Source organism: Geotrypetes seraphini, chromosome 11, assembly GCF_902459505.1.
Source record: "Geotrypetes seraphini chromosome 11, aGeoSer1.1, whole genome shotgun sequence".
NCBI classification, from domain to species: Eukaryota; Metazoa; Chordata; class Amphibia; order Gymnophiona; family Dermophiidae; genus Geotrypetes; species Geotrypetes seraphini.
Genome location: NC_047094.1, coordinates 137,748,305 through 137,763,806, shown reverse-complemented (window position 1 = coordinate 137,763,806; position 15,502 = coordinate 137,748,305). Strand labels below are relative to the sequence as shown.

The 15,502-nt window shown below is 44.1% G+C and overlaps 1 protein-coding gene across 2 annotated transcripts in view; it reads left to right on the top strand.

Annotated features, from left to right (window-relative positions):
* The window catches only part of MYH7B (myosin heavy chain 7B), a 77,428-nt gene that overhangs the window by 50,846 nt on the left and 11,080 nt on the right, over positions 1-15,502 (top strand). For both annotated transcript variants that reach the window (XM_033962997.1, XM_033962996.1), the window contains exons 22-34: positions 1,041-1,164; positions 1,518-1,654; positions 3,171-3,426; positions 3,527-3,769; positions 5,510-5,686; positions 6,205-6,350; positions 7,447-7,537; positions 8,456-8,845; positions 11,205-11,331; positions 11,724-11,842; positions 12,463-12,659; positions 13,573-13,922; positions 14,952-15,076. In XM_033962997.1, the coding sequence (XP_033818888.1) occupies positions 1,041-1,164; positions 1,518-1,654; positions 3,171-3,426; positions 3,527-3,769; positions 5,510-5,686; positions 6,205-6,350; positions 7,447-7,537; positions 8,456-8,845; positions 11,205-11,331; positions 11,724-11,842; positions 12,463-12,659; positions 13,573-13,922; positions 14,952-15,076 (2,482 nt within the window). The remainder of the gene's footprint in view (positions 1-1,040; positions 1,165-1,517; positions 1,655-3,170; positions 3,427-3,526; positions 3,770-5,509; positions 5,687-6,204; positions 6,351-7,446; positions 7,538-8,455; positions 8,846-11,204; positions 11,332-11,723; positions 11,843-12,462; positions 12,660-13,572; positions 13,923-14,951; positions 15,077-15,502) is intronic.

The following is a 15,502-nucleotide window of genomic DNA, read 5'->3' as shown; positions in this document are numbered from 1 at the left end:
TTTTCAAGATATCCCTAATGAATATGCATGAGAGAGATTTGCATACCTGTCACTTCCATTATATGCAAATCTCTCTCATGCATATTCATTAGGAATATCTTGAAAACCTGACTGGCTGGGGGTCCCCCAGGACAGGTTTGGGAACCACTGGCGTAAACAAATACTTTGACTCGGCATTCACACCAGAGGGAAAGTGCGTTGGACTAAAGGCAAGGGCTGTACGGTGACCAAATTACTATCTTTGGTCCAGGCAGTGGCGCAGTAAGTGGGGTGCGGTCTTCCTAAGGGCGTGGCACCCCTTCCCCGCTCCTCTCCTTGCCGCGCACGCCCCTTGCCTTCCCCTGTTCCTTTTTTTACTTCCCCGATGTGAGGTTGCTGCCCGCGTTGGCATAGTCGTTTTCTCTGATGTCACTTCCAGGACCCGTCCCTAGGAAATTACCATATAATAAATAAAGTCACCGACGTGGGCATGCTGCTCACGCCAGAGAATTTAAAAAGGTACCGGGAAAGGGAAGGGGGAGCGTGCGTGACAGGGGAGGAGGGGAAGAGGGCGGGGGAGGGGAATTACCAAACCTTATTACGCCACTGGGTCCAGAAGACAGAAGCTTTTCATCAACAGCAGAGAAATCCTTACCACACAGACCCAGGCAAGTCTGAGCTTCACCGTTCATTATTTTGTATTTTATTGAATGCATTTATATACCACCTTACGTCTAGGCATTTTCCAGTATCATAACAGTCATAAAATTCCATATAATAGACAGACATGACATCACACAATATCTCCATTCCAATCAGTACGTGAACGTGGCCATCATTCACAGTCCGCGTACCTAACAAATACATATCCACAGCAGCGTGGAATCAATTATATCTCTTACGTATAGGCTTCGACAAATAATTGAGCTTTTTTTATAGTTTCTTAAAGCTGACACAATCTCACAAGCCCAGGAAGACTGTTCCAAAGATGTACAAAACGTTTTCTTTTTTGAGGCCATGGATCGTACTCCTATTTTCACGCGTGTCCTGTTTCTATGCAGGTATCGCATCCTGAACCCTGCTGCCATCCCAGATGACAAGTTTGTTGACAGCAGAAAAGCCACAGAGAAGCTGCTGGGCTCTTTGGAAATTGATCACTCACAATACAAGTTTGGACACACCAAGGTAAGATGGATTCTTTCTTTACAATCCAAACACAAGACCCAGCTCTACCCCACTCTGCTCAGCCACACCCCAAGACCCAGTCACGCCATCTGTTGCCTCTATCTACCTCTGACAGACCTTAACATGGTACCACCAAATATCTCCCCCTCAGGCAGCAGATGATACCTTAATAAAACATAATCTCCTGCTGCTGTGGAACCAGTGAAAGGCAGACTAGAAGCCATCTTGGGAATGGGCAATAGGAATCTCAAAGAACAGAGCCAATCCTTTCTACTCATGCCCAAGATTATGTGCTGGCTTTCGCAAGTTGTATGTTCTTAGTATCCAGTATTCTTTCTGCTGTCTCATTCTAGGTGTTTTTTAAAGCGGGGCTCCTGGGACAGCTGGAGGAGATGCGGGATGAACGTCTGGCCAAAATTCTGACTATGCTGCAAGCCATAAGCCGTGGACGGCTTATGAGAATTGAGTACCAGAAGATGATTGCAAGAAGGTATGAGGACACTGGCTAAGTGGTAGTTGGTCAGTACTGAGGAGCAGAGAGTAAGCCATCCTCACCACCGGGAGGTGCCGTTATCAGTGCATGCTAAATAGGTCACTCAGAAAGGGGAAGGTACCAGTTACATTGTCTAGACCAGTGGTTCCCAACCCTGTCCTGGAAGACCACCAGGCTAATCGGGTTTTCAGGCTAGCCCTAATGAATATGCATGAGAGAGATTTGCACATAATGGAAGGGACAGGCTTGCAAATCTGCTCCATGCATATTCATGCGGGAAGAGAGATCAGCTGAACCATGAATTCTAATTACTTAGTAGGAGGGAGATAAGTAACAACTGTCGGAACTGAGATTAATGCAACAGCTATCCCATTTGACAGTAGATTCAGTGGAACTTAGAACAGATCAAAGATCTATATCCATCAATACTGTTTAAAATATTTATTACAGTCGTCGGTAGTAGAGAATGACACAGTGACAGAATTCATCACCGTTCTCATCCCCATGGATAACCATGGGAAACCATCCCATGTCTATCGCAACCTCAGTCCTTCTACACCAGCAATTTTCAGTGCAAGGCTTGAGGGTCAGTGGCTGGGCCCTTTCAGACACTGACTCTTCCCTTTCTCCTTAAAGAATGACATGGGGGTGGTTTCCCGCGGTTATCCACAGGGATGGAAACAGTGATGAATTCTATCACCGAGTCATTCAGTGATCACGAGGTCAGTGGAGAATAGCTCTCACCCTGTTTCTGAGAGTATCCTCCAAGGGATGGTGGAGATGGAGTGAATTTGAAGACAATGGTGGTCTTTGAACTCACCCCTTCCCCGCCATCTCTGGAAAGACAGAAAGTCACCCTGTCCTCCAATCCATCCCCCTTCAGCTCCTCAACCAAACCTGGAAGGTGCCCTTTCCTTGAATCTTATACCTCTATTAACTGCAATCCTGAGCAAAGTTTTCTTTATAAGGACATTAGAGCAGAAACATAAAACCAAACTGCAGGAAAAGAGCATATGGTCTCTCCTTCTCCACCAACTCCACTGGAAGGCTGTTCCAGGTATCCACTACCCTTTTTGTTTAGAAATATTTGGCTAAACTACCCCCTAGTTTCTTCTCTTATATCTCAATCCTCTGACCTCTTGTTTCTGACACTCTTCCTGGTCTTCCAAAGTATATGTAGATCTTTTATGACAAAGGCTGTTGACCAATTTTAAGTGGGATATAAGATTGCTAAATAAATAATAAATAAAAAAACCACCCATCCCCATAAGCTCTGTCTTCATCTGCACAAGCCTCGAACACTTTAAAATCATAAGTGTTTGAGGTCCATTGTGCCTTACCTGCGTATGTTCTGGTTCAGCAGGAACTTGTCTAACTTTGTCTTGCATCCATGGAGCTTGCAGGAATGGGACAGGAACAGGGACAGAACTCATGGAGATGGGATGGGGCTATCGAGAATTTGTCCCCATGTCATTGTGACCAGCACTTGACTGTCCTGCTTTTTGCCACACAGAGATGCATTGCTAGTGATCCAGTGGAACATCCGTGCGTTCAATGCTGTGAAGAACTGGTCGTGGATGAAGCTCTTCTTCAAGATCAAGCCCCTACTGAGATCAGCCCAGACAGAGAAAGAGATGGCAAACATGAAGGAAGAATTCCTGAAATTAAAGGAGGCACTGGCGAAATCGGAAGCAAAGAGGAAAGAACTGGAGGAAAAACAAGTGAGCCTTATCCAGGAGAAGAATGACTTGGGGCTGCAGCTGCAAGCGGTGAGTCTCGGGACTGCGACTGGAAGATCTCGGCAGGTAGAGCTAGGAACAGTGGGAAGCTCATAACATGGTATCTTCTTCTCTTCTCTGCACTGAACAGGAACAAGACAATCTTGCCGATGCTGAGGAACGCTGTGACCTGCTTATCAAAGCCAAGATCCAGCTGGAGGCTAAAGGGAAGGAGCTGACAGAGCGCTTGGATGATGAGGAAGAGATGAACTCTGACCTCACATCCAAGAAACGAAAACTAGAAGATGAGTGTGCGGAGTTGAAGAAAGACATTGATGACTTGGAAATCACCCTGGCCAAAGTGGAGAAGGAAAAGCATGCCACAGAAAACAAGGTGATTAAATCCAGTGTGAGAGTCAGTCAAGATGCAGAGTGAGAGTTGAAGTGCCTGCAGTATATGAGTAAATCCATGATATAAGAATAGCCTTACGGGTCAGACCAATAGTCCATCAAACCCAGTAGCCCGTTCTCACGGTGGCCAATCCAGGTCCCTAGTACCTGGCCCAAACCCAAGCAGTAGCAACATTCCATACAGAATCTCAAAGAATAGCAAGATTCCAGAATCCCAGAGGGTAATAAGATTCTAGAATCCCAAAGAGTAGCAATATTCCATGCTACTGATACAGGGCAAGCAGTGGCTTCTCCCTTGTCTTTCTCAATAACAGACTATGGACTTTTCCTCCAGGAACTTGTCCAAACCTTTCTTAAAACCAGCTAGGCTATCCGCTCTTACCACATCCTCTGGCAACGCGTTCCAGAGCTTAACTATTCTCTGAGTGAAAAAAAATTTCCTTCTATTGGTTTTAAAAGTATTTCCCTGTAACTTCATTGAGTGTCTTTGTAATTTTTGTCGGAGTGAAAAATCAATCCACTTGTACCCGTTCTACTCCACTCAAGGTCAATATGTCACCCCCAGAAAGGATCTGTTCCTATATTGTGACTAAAGAAAAAAAAAAATATTGAATAAGAGCTAGCGTTAAAAATAAAAAAATATCCCAGTCAGTCAGGGTCACTGATTCCACACCCTATATCTTTTCTATTCTTGTATGGGGTCTTTCCTGACATTGTACTCTCAATGCAATGAATGACTGCATACTTTTTAGTATTGAGAGCTAATATTTAAAAGGGTTTGACTAGAGCTACAGAAAAATCAACCAGTTTAGGGGTTCTTTCCTTTCTTCTCATACTGCTCCTCAACAAAATTCTGTCTGGGTGCTCCATTACTAAAGGGCACTGGACAATTCAGACTTCGGATCAGACTCAGAGTATGAGGCCAATGCAGGCAAGGCCTACCACTCTCCAACTTCTACGGGCTGGAGGGAACAGTGCTGAGGGAAAGGGGGGCAGAGAGATTGAAGAGAGATTCATTTATTGAATTACCTGTAAACCGTGTTGAGCTCTATCTTTATGGAGATGATGCGGTATACAAACTTAAGGTTTAGTTTAGTTTAAGAGGTTGCCAACTGCAGCCAAAGGAATGATTGATACAGATGTGTTGTGTGGTAACTGATAGCACACTGGAAGCTGCTAAGCATAGGGGTCCTCAATGCACAAAGCCTGACGTTGTCCCCATCCCTAACAATGACCTTGAAGATGAGGTACTTAAGCTGTGGTTCAGGTGGAAAACCTGAATGTTGACCAGTAGCAAAAGTGGAATGGGGAGTTAAGCATAGGGAGATGTGAATGAAAATGGTAGTAAAGATGGAGATTGGGAGAGAGGGCACAGGAGGCTATACTTTTGGAGGATGAAGGCTAGCAAGATAGGTGGCGCTAGTAAGATGAGTAGAAATAGCAGGCAGAAGTGTGAGAGAGGCTGCCCCGAAGAAGGGCAGAAGAGACAATACTGGATAGAGTTGGCAAACGAAGAGAGGAATTATGGTAAAGGAGTGGGGAGGTGGAAGAAAAAACAAGAGAGAGAGAAAGGCAATATGAAGGTCTCGCCTTATTTTCCAATTTTGTTTTTAATACATCAATCCACTATAAGGGTGAACATGACTACCGCAATACTTTATGGTTATGGCATCCCACATCATAGAGAAGAGGACCTGATATTTCTGTTCTTTGTGGACTACAGGTTAAAAATCTTGTTGAAGAAATGGCAGCACTAGATGAAATCATTGCAAAACTGACCAAAGAGAAGAAGGCTTTGCAGGAAGCTCACCAACAAGCTCTGGATGATCTTCAGGCTGAGGAAGACAAAGTCAACACACTGACCAAAGCTAAAGCCAAGTTAGAGCAGCAAGTGGATGATGTAAGTAGAGCGGACCATGAGGTTTCACTATTCTAAAATGTCTAGAGACAGCCTATAGAGGAGATACTGAGACAAATCTTCAGAAGGATATTGCTATCCATTTAAAGAGTAGTGAGGAGATACAGTATTATACCTGTACGATACTGCTTCAGATACATCTTGAAAGGAGGTAGAGTTACAGAGCAAGACATGAACACAGTGAGGGGAATAAGAGGATACACTACTTCAGTGAAGATTCTTCTAGGAGAGCTGATAGCTGTGATGTTACTGAGAGCATAGAGAGGAGGTCTTGTTATCTGAAGAACACTGCTTCACTGCAATCTAGATAGCAGGTTTTGAAAGAACCAGGTATTATGATCTAGAAAGCAGTATTTCTGAGACAGCAAGAGGACATACTTACCCAAAGAATACAGAAAGTATGTTCAGAAAGTAGTTTTACCAAAGTAAACAGCCATCCTCTCTGTATGACCCTCGAAGGCCAGCAAACCTCAGAATTTGTGTCTGTCAATTTTCCATAGCTGGAAGGGTCCTTGGAACAGGAGAAGAAAATCAGAATGGACCTGGAACGTGCAAAACGCAAACTAGAAGGAGACCTCAAACTAACACAAGAATCTGTCATGGACTTAGAAAATGATAAACAGCAACTAGAAGAAAGACTTAAAAAGTGAGTAAAAAGCATTACACTCCAGGTCAAGAAAAACAGTGGGGGCCTCAGAGGTGGAAGGTTGAACTGACTGGTGTTTGGATTATTCAGTAGAAGAGTTTCAAGATGGGGCTGCCTGACTCCTAGCAATAAGTGACAAAGCATGCAGTCCTACGTGATACAAAACCCTGATCCTTTCCTGAACTAACACAGCAGCCACACCATGAATCCACAATAAGACCTTTAGGGACCTTTACACAAAGAGGTACACAAGACACCAAACGGCTGTAAATCACTTAGTGGGAAGAAGTGGTCAAGAAATACAATAATTAACTATGTAAATAAAATATATAATGTGGCCAGATCTTTGAACACATTTGCTTTTAGAAAAACTTCATAGAAACGCACACAAAGAGAGCATCTATCCTCCCCAGTTTTGCCCATTTCTACAAGGGGAATTGGGGGTGAATCCTATAGAGATCAAGAGTGGGACTATGATTTTATGTTAAAGTGTGGTTTGTCTTGTTATGTCACACTTGTTTACAGGTGTTGGAAGTTTTATGTTATTTTACTTTGGTGGATTATACATAGGGTTACGATATGGCTCCAGAGTCAAACGAACAGAGAATACTTGCCTTGTGAGAGGCAAATAGGATCAAAAACAAGGAAAAGGCCAGAGAGACGTCTATTACAACCAAAGTATAAACTTTATTACGTTAAAAAGTCCCAACACAGTTGTCTTGTTCTCTCTGATGCTCATTTGGTTTGCAAAATATCTACAATTGAATGTCCCATGAAGAAAGTATCACAGATGCTGAAACTTGGATCCTTGTTGGGACTTTTTATTATAATCAAGTTTATGCTTTGGTTGTAAAGGACACCTCTCTTGCCTTTTCCTTCTTTTTGGTCTATAAAAAGGAAGACAGATTGAGACATCCGGGTTTTACTTCCACTGCTTTTAAAGGAAATAAAAACGAGATGTCTCAGTCTGCCCTCCTATTGCGATCAATGGAAGTAAAATCCGGATGTCACAATCTGTCCTCCTTTTTCTGGAGCCCTATCCTTTCTGTCAAAACTGCCTCTAAAACCACAATGTGACTTCTGTTCTTCCCTTTAGGAAAGACTTTGAAATCAGCCAGTTAAATTCTAGGATTGAAGATGAGCAGGTATTAAGTGCACAACTGCAAAAGAAGATCAAAGAGCTGCAGGTAAGCCTAAAAGCCCCTTAAAGGTGATAGGAAAGCTGTACTGTACATAGAAAGGCCTAAAAGCCCCTAACAGGTGAAAGGAAGGCTGTACTATACATAGAAAGGCCTAAAAGCCCCTTACAGGTGAAAGGAAGGCTGTACTGTACATAGAAAGGCCTGAAAGCCCCTTACAGGTGAAAGGAAGGCTATACTGTACATAGAAAGGCCTGAAAGCCCCTTACAGGTGAAAGGAAGGCTGTACTGTACATAGAAAGGCCTGAAAGCCCCTTACAGGTGAAAGGAAGGCTGTACTGTACATAGAAAGGCCTGAAAGCCCCTTACAGGTGAAAGGAAGGCTGTACTGTACATAGAAAGGCCTGAAAGCCCCTTACAGGTGAAAGGAAGGCTGTACTGTACATAGAAAGGCCTGAAAGCCCCTTACAGGTGAAAGGAAGGCTATACTGTACATAGAAAGACCTGAAAGCCTCTTACAGGAGATAGGAAGGTCCAAAAGCCTCTAATAGTATATAGGAAGTCTTTCAAAATTCTAGAAAAGTATTATCTTAAGTCACACGAATATAATGAGTAATCTAGGAGAAGCAGGCAAACCTTCACCACAGATCTTTATCATTTTCAGTAGCTAGAGAACATCACATGTATTTATATACTGCCTATCAAGGTTACCTAAGCATTTTTTACAATCAGGTACTTCAAGTATTTTCCCTGTCTGTCCTGGTGGGCTCACAATCTATCTAACGTACCTGGGACAATGGAGGATTGAGTGACTTGCCCAGGGTCACAAGGAGCAGCATGGGATTTGAACCCACAACCTCAGGGTGCTGAAGCTGTAGCTCTAATAACTAGTTCTAACAACTATGCCACTTCTTCCTCCTCCACATGTTCCCCTCTCCATGCTTTGGTGTTCTCTCCTTCTTACAGGCTCGCATTGAAGAGCTGGAGGAAGAGCTGGAGGCTGAAAAGGCTGCCCGAGCCAAGGTAGAGAAGCAGCGCTCAGAGGTGGCTCGGGAGCTGGAAGAGCTCAGCGAGCGACTGGAAGAAGCAGGAGGAGCCACCTCCCTCCAAATTGAGATGAATAAAAAGAGAGAGGCAGAATTCCTGAAGCTGCGCAGAGATCTAGAGGAAGCAACACTACATCACGATGCCACTGCGGTAGGACTGCGCAAGAAGCATGCAGACAGTGTAGCAGAGCTGGGTGAGCAGATCGACAGCCTACAGCGGGTGAAGCAGAAGCTGGAGAAGGAGAAAAGTGAGATGAAGATGGAGCTGGACGACTGTACCTCCAACATTGAGCAGCTCACCAAGAACAAGGTACATTGAGAGAACGGGATTAAAAAGAGGCTTTCTCCCAGGTAGGGTTACCAGACGCCCGGATTTCAAAACCCGGCACTTTGTCCCTAATTGGCTGAGAAGCCCACACCTGTTGCTGAATTTAATTTAAAGAGAGTCAAAAGGGAGGAGAGTACAGTAGCAGAACCTGAATCAGACCACACTAGGTTTGGAGACAAAATACTTCTCAAGAAAGGAAGCAAGGCAGACAGCTTTTGGAGCCTAAGGTTTTTTTTATCTGTTTGTTCACATTTTTGTGTATTCACATCGAACTGGACCCCTGAGGAAGGCATATCTGCCGAAACATGGACCATGTTGGGTCCTGTTACACCGCAACATATGCAGATGTGCATGTATTTTGCCTTGGAATAATACACCAATAAAGTAGCATCTAGAACAGGGGTAGGGAACTCTGGTCCTCGAGAGCCGTATTCCAGTCGGGTTTTCAGGATTTCCCCAATGCATATGTATGAGATCTATTTGCATGCACTGCTTTCAATGCATATGCATTGGGGAAATCCTGAAAACCTGACTGGAATACGGCTCTCGAGGACCAGAGTTCCCTACCCCTAATCTAGAACAAAGGTGGGCAACTCCAGTCCTCGAGGGCTGGAACCAGTCAGGTTTTCAGGATTTCCCTAATGAATTTGCATTGAAAGCAGTGCATGCAAATAGATCTCATGCATATTCATTGGGGAAATCCTGAAAACCTGAATTCCAGCCCTCAAGGACCGGAGTTGCCCACACCTGATCTAGAACTTTGTTCTCCACAGTCTCTTTTTGGTTTTATCCAAAATAGCTAGAACAGAATACCAGGCTGCTTTGACTCAACATCGTTGCCCTCTGGATGGTTCTGGTACTGACATGGGATATTCAGTACCAGCCTCAATCCATTTACCAGTGCTGAATATCCAGTTTATCCTTAAATGTAGTTTAAATATTGGGCTGGCTGTAAACAAACTCACTCTGTCGTGGGGCAGAGAAAGCTGGTCAGTTAAGAGAGTAGAGGACTTTCTTTTGAGGCTTTTCCTTAATTGTCACTGGATCTTTCTTCCTGAATGGGGCTTGGCCTTGGCTAACAATGACGTATTGGAAGTAGAGGCAGTCAAATGTCTATTGTGGGGAGGAAGCTCCACTGCCCAGCTCTACCCCAAGAAAATACCACTGATTTTAATATTGCACACAGAACACAGTAGACCCTCACTGATCAAAACTAAATATCTTCCCCTCCAACCCACTGATATCGCATTCTTCACGAGCTCCCTTTTTTCTCTCCTCTCCTTCCCCCATGCTTAGTATCTCTCCTCTGTCCAGCATCCCCTCTGTCTCTCTAAACCCACCCCCTACTACACATGTTCAGCATATCTCCTCTTTTCTCTACCCCCACATGGTCCAGCACCTCCCACAGCAACTTCTGCTTGTTACCTTTATCATCGGGCAAGAGGTAAAGACATAGTGTGCAATAGTTGTTCTCTCCCGCCATGTTCCAATATCGCTCCCTCTTTCTTCCTGCCTCTTTGCCCTAGGGTCCAGCATCTCTTCCTCTCTTTCCCTCCCTTTCTCTCTCCTATTCTCCAGCATCTTTCCCTTATTCCCTTCTGCCTCTAGATTGAACATCTCACCCTCTCTCTTCCCGCCCACTGCCCAGCATCACTCCCTTTCTCCCCTCTACCCTCTACTCCAATATGTTCTCTCTTTCTTCCTTCCCTCACGATGACCACCATCTCTTCCTTCATCTCTTCTGTCCCCAGAACCAACATCTCTATTTCTCTTCCCTTCCTCCCCTCCACCCTAGGTCTCCACCCATGGTCCAGCATCTCTCCCTATCTTTCAAGGATCTATCTTTTGCTATCGATGGCAGTGATGCATATAGACTAGCTGCATCAGGCCTTGAAGCTTGTCCTCCAACACATTCTGCCCTCTGACAGAGTGAGACATATGAAAAGGAAAGCTCTGGAGCCAGCTAAGGCCAGTCTCTGTGCCACTCTAGTGAAAAAGAAGCCTGAGATATTTCCGAATGGGAGTGCAAAGAAAGATGGTGGATCAAGAACAGGTGGAGTAGAGAGAGAGATACCAGAATGTGTGTGAAAAGGGCTGCTCAGCACGTGAGGACAGCCAAATGCATGCCACTCGGTATCTGTAGGGGCTGAGGCAGGAAGAGAGGGAGGGGATCTTGGATCTGGAGGTAGGCAGGTAGCAAGCAATGCCAGATTTTGTGCTTATAATTTGGGGGTGTTATAGCATCTGTGTGTGGCTCCCCCTGTTCTGATCCCTAAGACTGAAAGGCAGCATTTTCTGACTTTTGGATCTTAGCTGTTCATTGGTTACTCTCCTGCTATAGGCTAATGCTGAGAAGTTGTGCAGAACTTACGAAGACCAGCTCAGTGAAGCCAAGACCAAGGTGGATGAGTTACAGCGGCAGCTGGTAGATGTTTCTCTGCATAGGGCCCGACTGCAGACTGAGAGTGGTAAGAAGCAATGACCCCCTATAAAGATTTGTTACCAGATTTTCCATAACAAATAATTTGTCTACTTTGGTTTCCTTCTCTTATTCATTACAATATATATCACTAGTTTGGGGGGGTGGCACTCATCCTCCTCCCACCCCAAACTCCTTTCCCACTTCCACCCCTGTACGTGTACCCCCTTTCCTTCGCCCCCATACCTCTTTATTTATTTTAAAATTTCTTGCCCGCCTAACACATAGGCAGGTCACAATTATACATACACAGCTCATTCACAGGAAAGACAACCATTACAGCTATACACATTAACAGATAAGATGTGTCTTCTTGTATCACGAGCTCATCAATAGAAAATCCAGCGCTCCACATTCTCCGTTTCTTTCATCTCTAACTAGGTGAGCTCAGTAGGCTGCTAGAGGAAAAGGAATCACTGATTAACCAGCTCAGTCGTGGCAAGGCTTCCTTTACTCAATCCATTGAAGAACTCAAGAGGCAGTTGGAAGAAGAGATCAAGGTGGGTATTCTTCCAATTAATCTCTCTTCTCCCTTTAGTAGGGTTTTAAGTTGGAACATATCATGAAGACTCCCAAACAGGCAATTTCTGAGAAGAAATGCCTCTGATACACACCTAGAATAACCTGCAAGATTCCAAATGAGAGGGAAACCTTGGCGGAAGCCCATGGTCACTGTCAGTCTTGTAATAAAATACATCAGAATTGCCCTACTGGGTCAGACCAAGATCCCTCTAGCCCAGTGGTCTCAAACTCGCGGCCCACCAGGTACTATTTTGTTTATCATAATCACAAAAGTTAAATAAAACAGTTTCTTGATCATATGTCTCTTTAGCTATACATGACAATATTATTATTAAGACTTAGCCAAAAGGAAAAATTTATAAACTATAAAGAGTTTTACCTCACGCAAAAGTGTCATTTCTTTAATAAAACATTAACTGTTTTTTATCTGAGGCCCTTCAAGTACCTACAAATCCAAAATGTGGCCCTGCAAAGGATTTGAGTTTGAGACCACTGCTCTAGCCCAATATCCCATTTCCAACAGTAGCAAGTCCAGGTTTCCACATAATGGATGGATTAGAAACTCTTTCTTAGCATCATGTTCTGATGCTTCTTTCAGTCCAAGAATGCCCTGGCCCATGCCCTCCAGGCCTCACGCCACGACTGTGACCTCCTGCGGGAACAGTACGAAGAAGAGCAGGAAGCTAAAAGCGAAATGCAGCGCTCACTCTCTAAGGCCAATGCAGAAGTGGCACAGTGGAGAACCAAATACGAGACGGACGCCATCCAGCGCACAGAAGAGCTAGAAGACGCTAAGTAAGTTCCAACAACCGCTAAAGGAGCGTGTAAATTATGACTCGTACAATTTAGCTGGGATAAATGGGGGCAGGTGGTATATCTGAAAGCACTTTCAAAGCGAAAGTTAGCGCATAATTTCACTTTGAAAATTGGATTAAGTTTCACAAATACTCACTGACTTTGCACTACCGCGGGCAGTTAGAAAGTGACCCTTCTATGTTCCGCTGCGGCTCAGACACTTAAAATAACAAAACCTTAATCACCCCACATATAACGGCATCTTCTTTAGACATCCACAGATGTACTTACCTGTGCTGGTCACATTTGATTTTTTTTTTATTTTAATTTTATTCTGACATGTGGACTCCTTAAACTGTTCTACACACAATGGTCCGAAAAGACTAAGCCCCAACACAAAATGCCTACACACGTTGCAGTATCCTAGAGAAATTCTCTCGCGGGTGGGAAAAGGACTTGAAGCGCTCCCAGGTGTTGCACTTCAGATTGAACTAGGGCAGTCCCTTAGTCTTAAAAAAAACAAACAACCCCGGATTGCTTACTTTTGGTTCATTTAAATTTTTATTTTTTTTCCTTTTTTACACTATTGTTTATAACTCTTGCACTTAACTCAAACTGAAGACTGTAGGTTCAACGGAGCTTCCGTTTCACTATAGGAGCTTCTTCAGGAACCCGTCTTTCGTGGAAGTACTTAACTTCATTTCTTCAATTCGCACATATGCATGAGACGAGCGCGTCAACAAAAGACACGTGTTGGAAATTGAAGAAATGAAGTTAAGTACTTCCACGAAAGACGGGTTCCTGAAGAATGTTGTTTGTATTGTACAGAGAGTGTTTAGAGGGCATTAATCTGTTTTACAACATAGCTCTTGTAATGAACCTGTAGTCTGAGATCAGGACTTTCTTACCGCAGGAAGAAACTGGCAGCCAGATTGCAGGACGCAGAGGAGGCTGTGGAGGCTGCCAATGCGAAATGCTCTTCCCTAGAGAAAACCAAGCATCGCTTGCAGACAGAGATCGAAGACCTGGTTATAGACCTGGAACGAGCCAACTCGGCTGCTGCTGCCCTGGACAAGAAGCAGCGCAACTTTGACAGGATCCTCGCAGAGTGGAAGCAGAAGTACGAGGAGACGCAGGCAGAGCTGGAGGCCTCTCAGAAAGAGGCACGAAGCCTCAGCACAGAGCTTTTCAAGCTGAAGAATGCCTATGAGGAATCTCTGGATAACCTTGAAACCCTGAAGCGAGAGAACAAAAATCTACAAGGTAAAGTGCTGAATTATGTCTGGTTTTTAAAAATCGAAGTTTATTTATATACCGCCTATCAATGGAGGTTGTCTAAGCAGTTTATTATTCAGGTAGTCAAGCAGTTTTCATCCCCTCTCTCACTTCTGGGGCTGAGAAGGTTCTTTGGAGGAAAGGCGGGAGAGAGAAAAATGATATTATAGATCCCTATGTGATGTAAATGCGCATGAGTTGAGTCTCTTTCATTTGAAAGGAAATTCTAGAATGACACGATGTCAAAATTCATCACCGCTCCCTTCCCCATGGGAAGCCATCTCCATGTCATTCTATAAGGAGAGAGGGAAGAATCAGAGTATGAATGGGCCCCGCCACTGACCCTCAAGCCTTGCACTGAAGAACGTTGGTGTAGAACAGTGGTCTCAAACATGCAGCCCGGGGGCCACATGCGGCCCGCCAGGTACTATTTTGAGGCCCTCGGTATGTTTATCATAATCACAAAAGTAAAATTCTTGATCATATGTCTCTTTAGCTATAAATTACAATATTATTATTAAAACTTAGCCAAAAGGAAAGATTTGTAAACTATAAAGAGTTTTACCTCATGCAAAATTGTCATTTCTTTATTAAGACATTAACTATTTTTTCTGCGGCCCTCCAAGTACCTACAAATCCAAAATGTGGCCCTGCAAAGGGTTTGAGTTTGAGACCACTGGTGTAGAAGGACTGAGGTTGAGATGGACCCTGAAGAATGACACGAGATTATTTCCCACAGTTATCTGCAGGGATGGGAACGGTGATGAATTTTGTCACCGTGTCATTCTCTGCCCAGAAGTGATCACAGAGTCATTCATGTCAGCATCCAGTGAGCTCCATTTACAACAGATATCTACACAGCACACTTCAACCGTTCTAGGGGCAAAATTGACTGCAGAGAGACAGCAGGAGGGTCTCATTCTCCAGCAAGCCTTGGCTCTTTCTTTGCGACGCACGGCCAAGCAGTTTCTCACAGAGGTTCTTGGAAATAAAGATGTTTGTTTTCACTTTCTGCAGAAGAGATTTCTGACTTAACGGACCAAATCAGTGTAAGTGGAAAAACAATTCACGAACTGGAAAAGGTGAAAAAAGCTTTGGAGAGTGAAAAGAGCGACATCCAGGCAGCGCTGGAGGAAGCTGAGGTGAGTGATACGCAGAATTGATGCATAAGACACAACGATCGTTCATTCCATGAGAAACCTCTCCACTTTATAGCCCTAGAAAATTAGGCTATTTGTGTTCAAATATATCGTTTAGGCACAGTGGAAAAGTTGCAAAGCCACACTTACATAATCAGCCAGTAAAAATGATGACTTCTGCACATGGATGGCGTTTTTTGTTCCTAGATAAGATCTTGCAGAAGCTCTGCATCCCTGGCCAGCACAAAAGAGATCCTGTAGAGAAAGATGCACATAAAGGCAATCGGAAAACAAAAGCAAGTGGAGAAGGGAATGGACCCATCGGCCTTTAGAACAACTGTGCTTTATTAAACCAACATGTGTAAATCTAGGCCAATTTGGAGAGTCTTTCATTGGACCCAACGGGAAAGAAAGCCGCCTTCAGGGGTA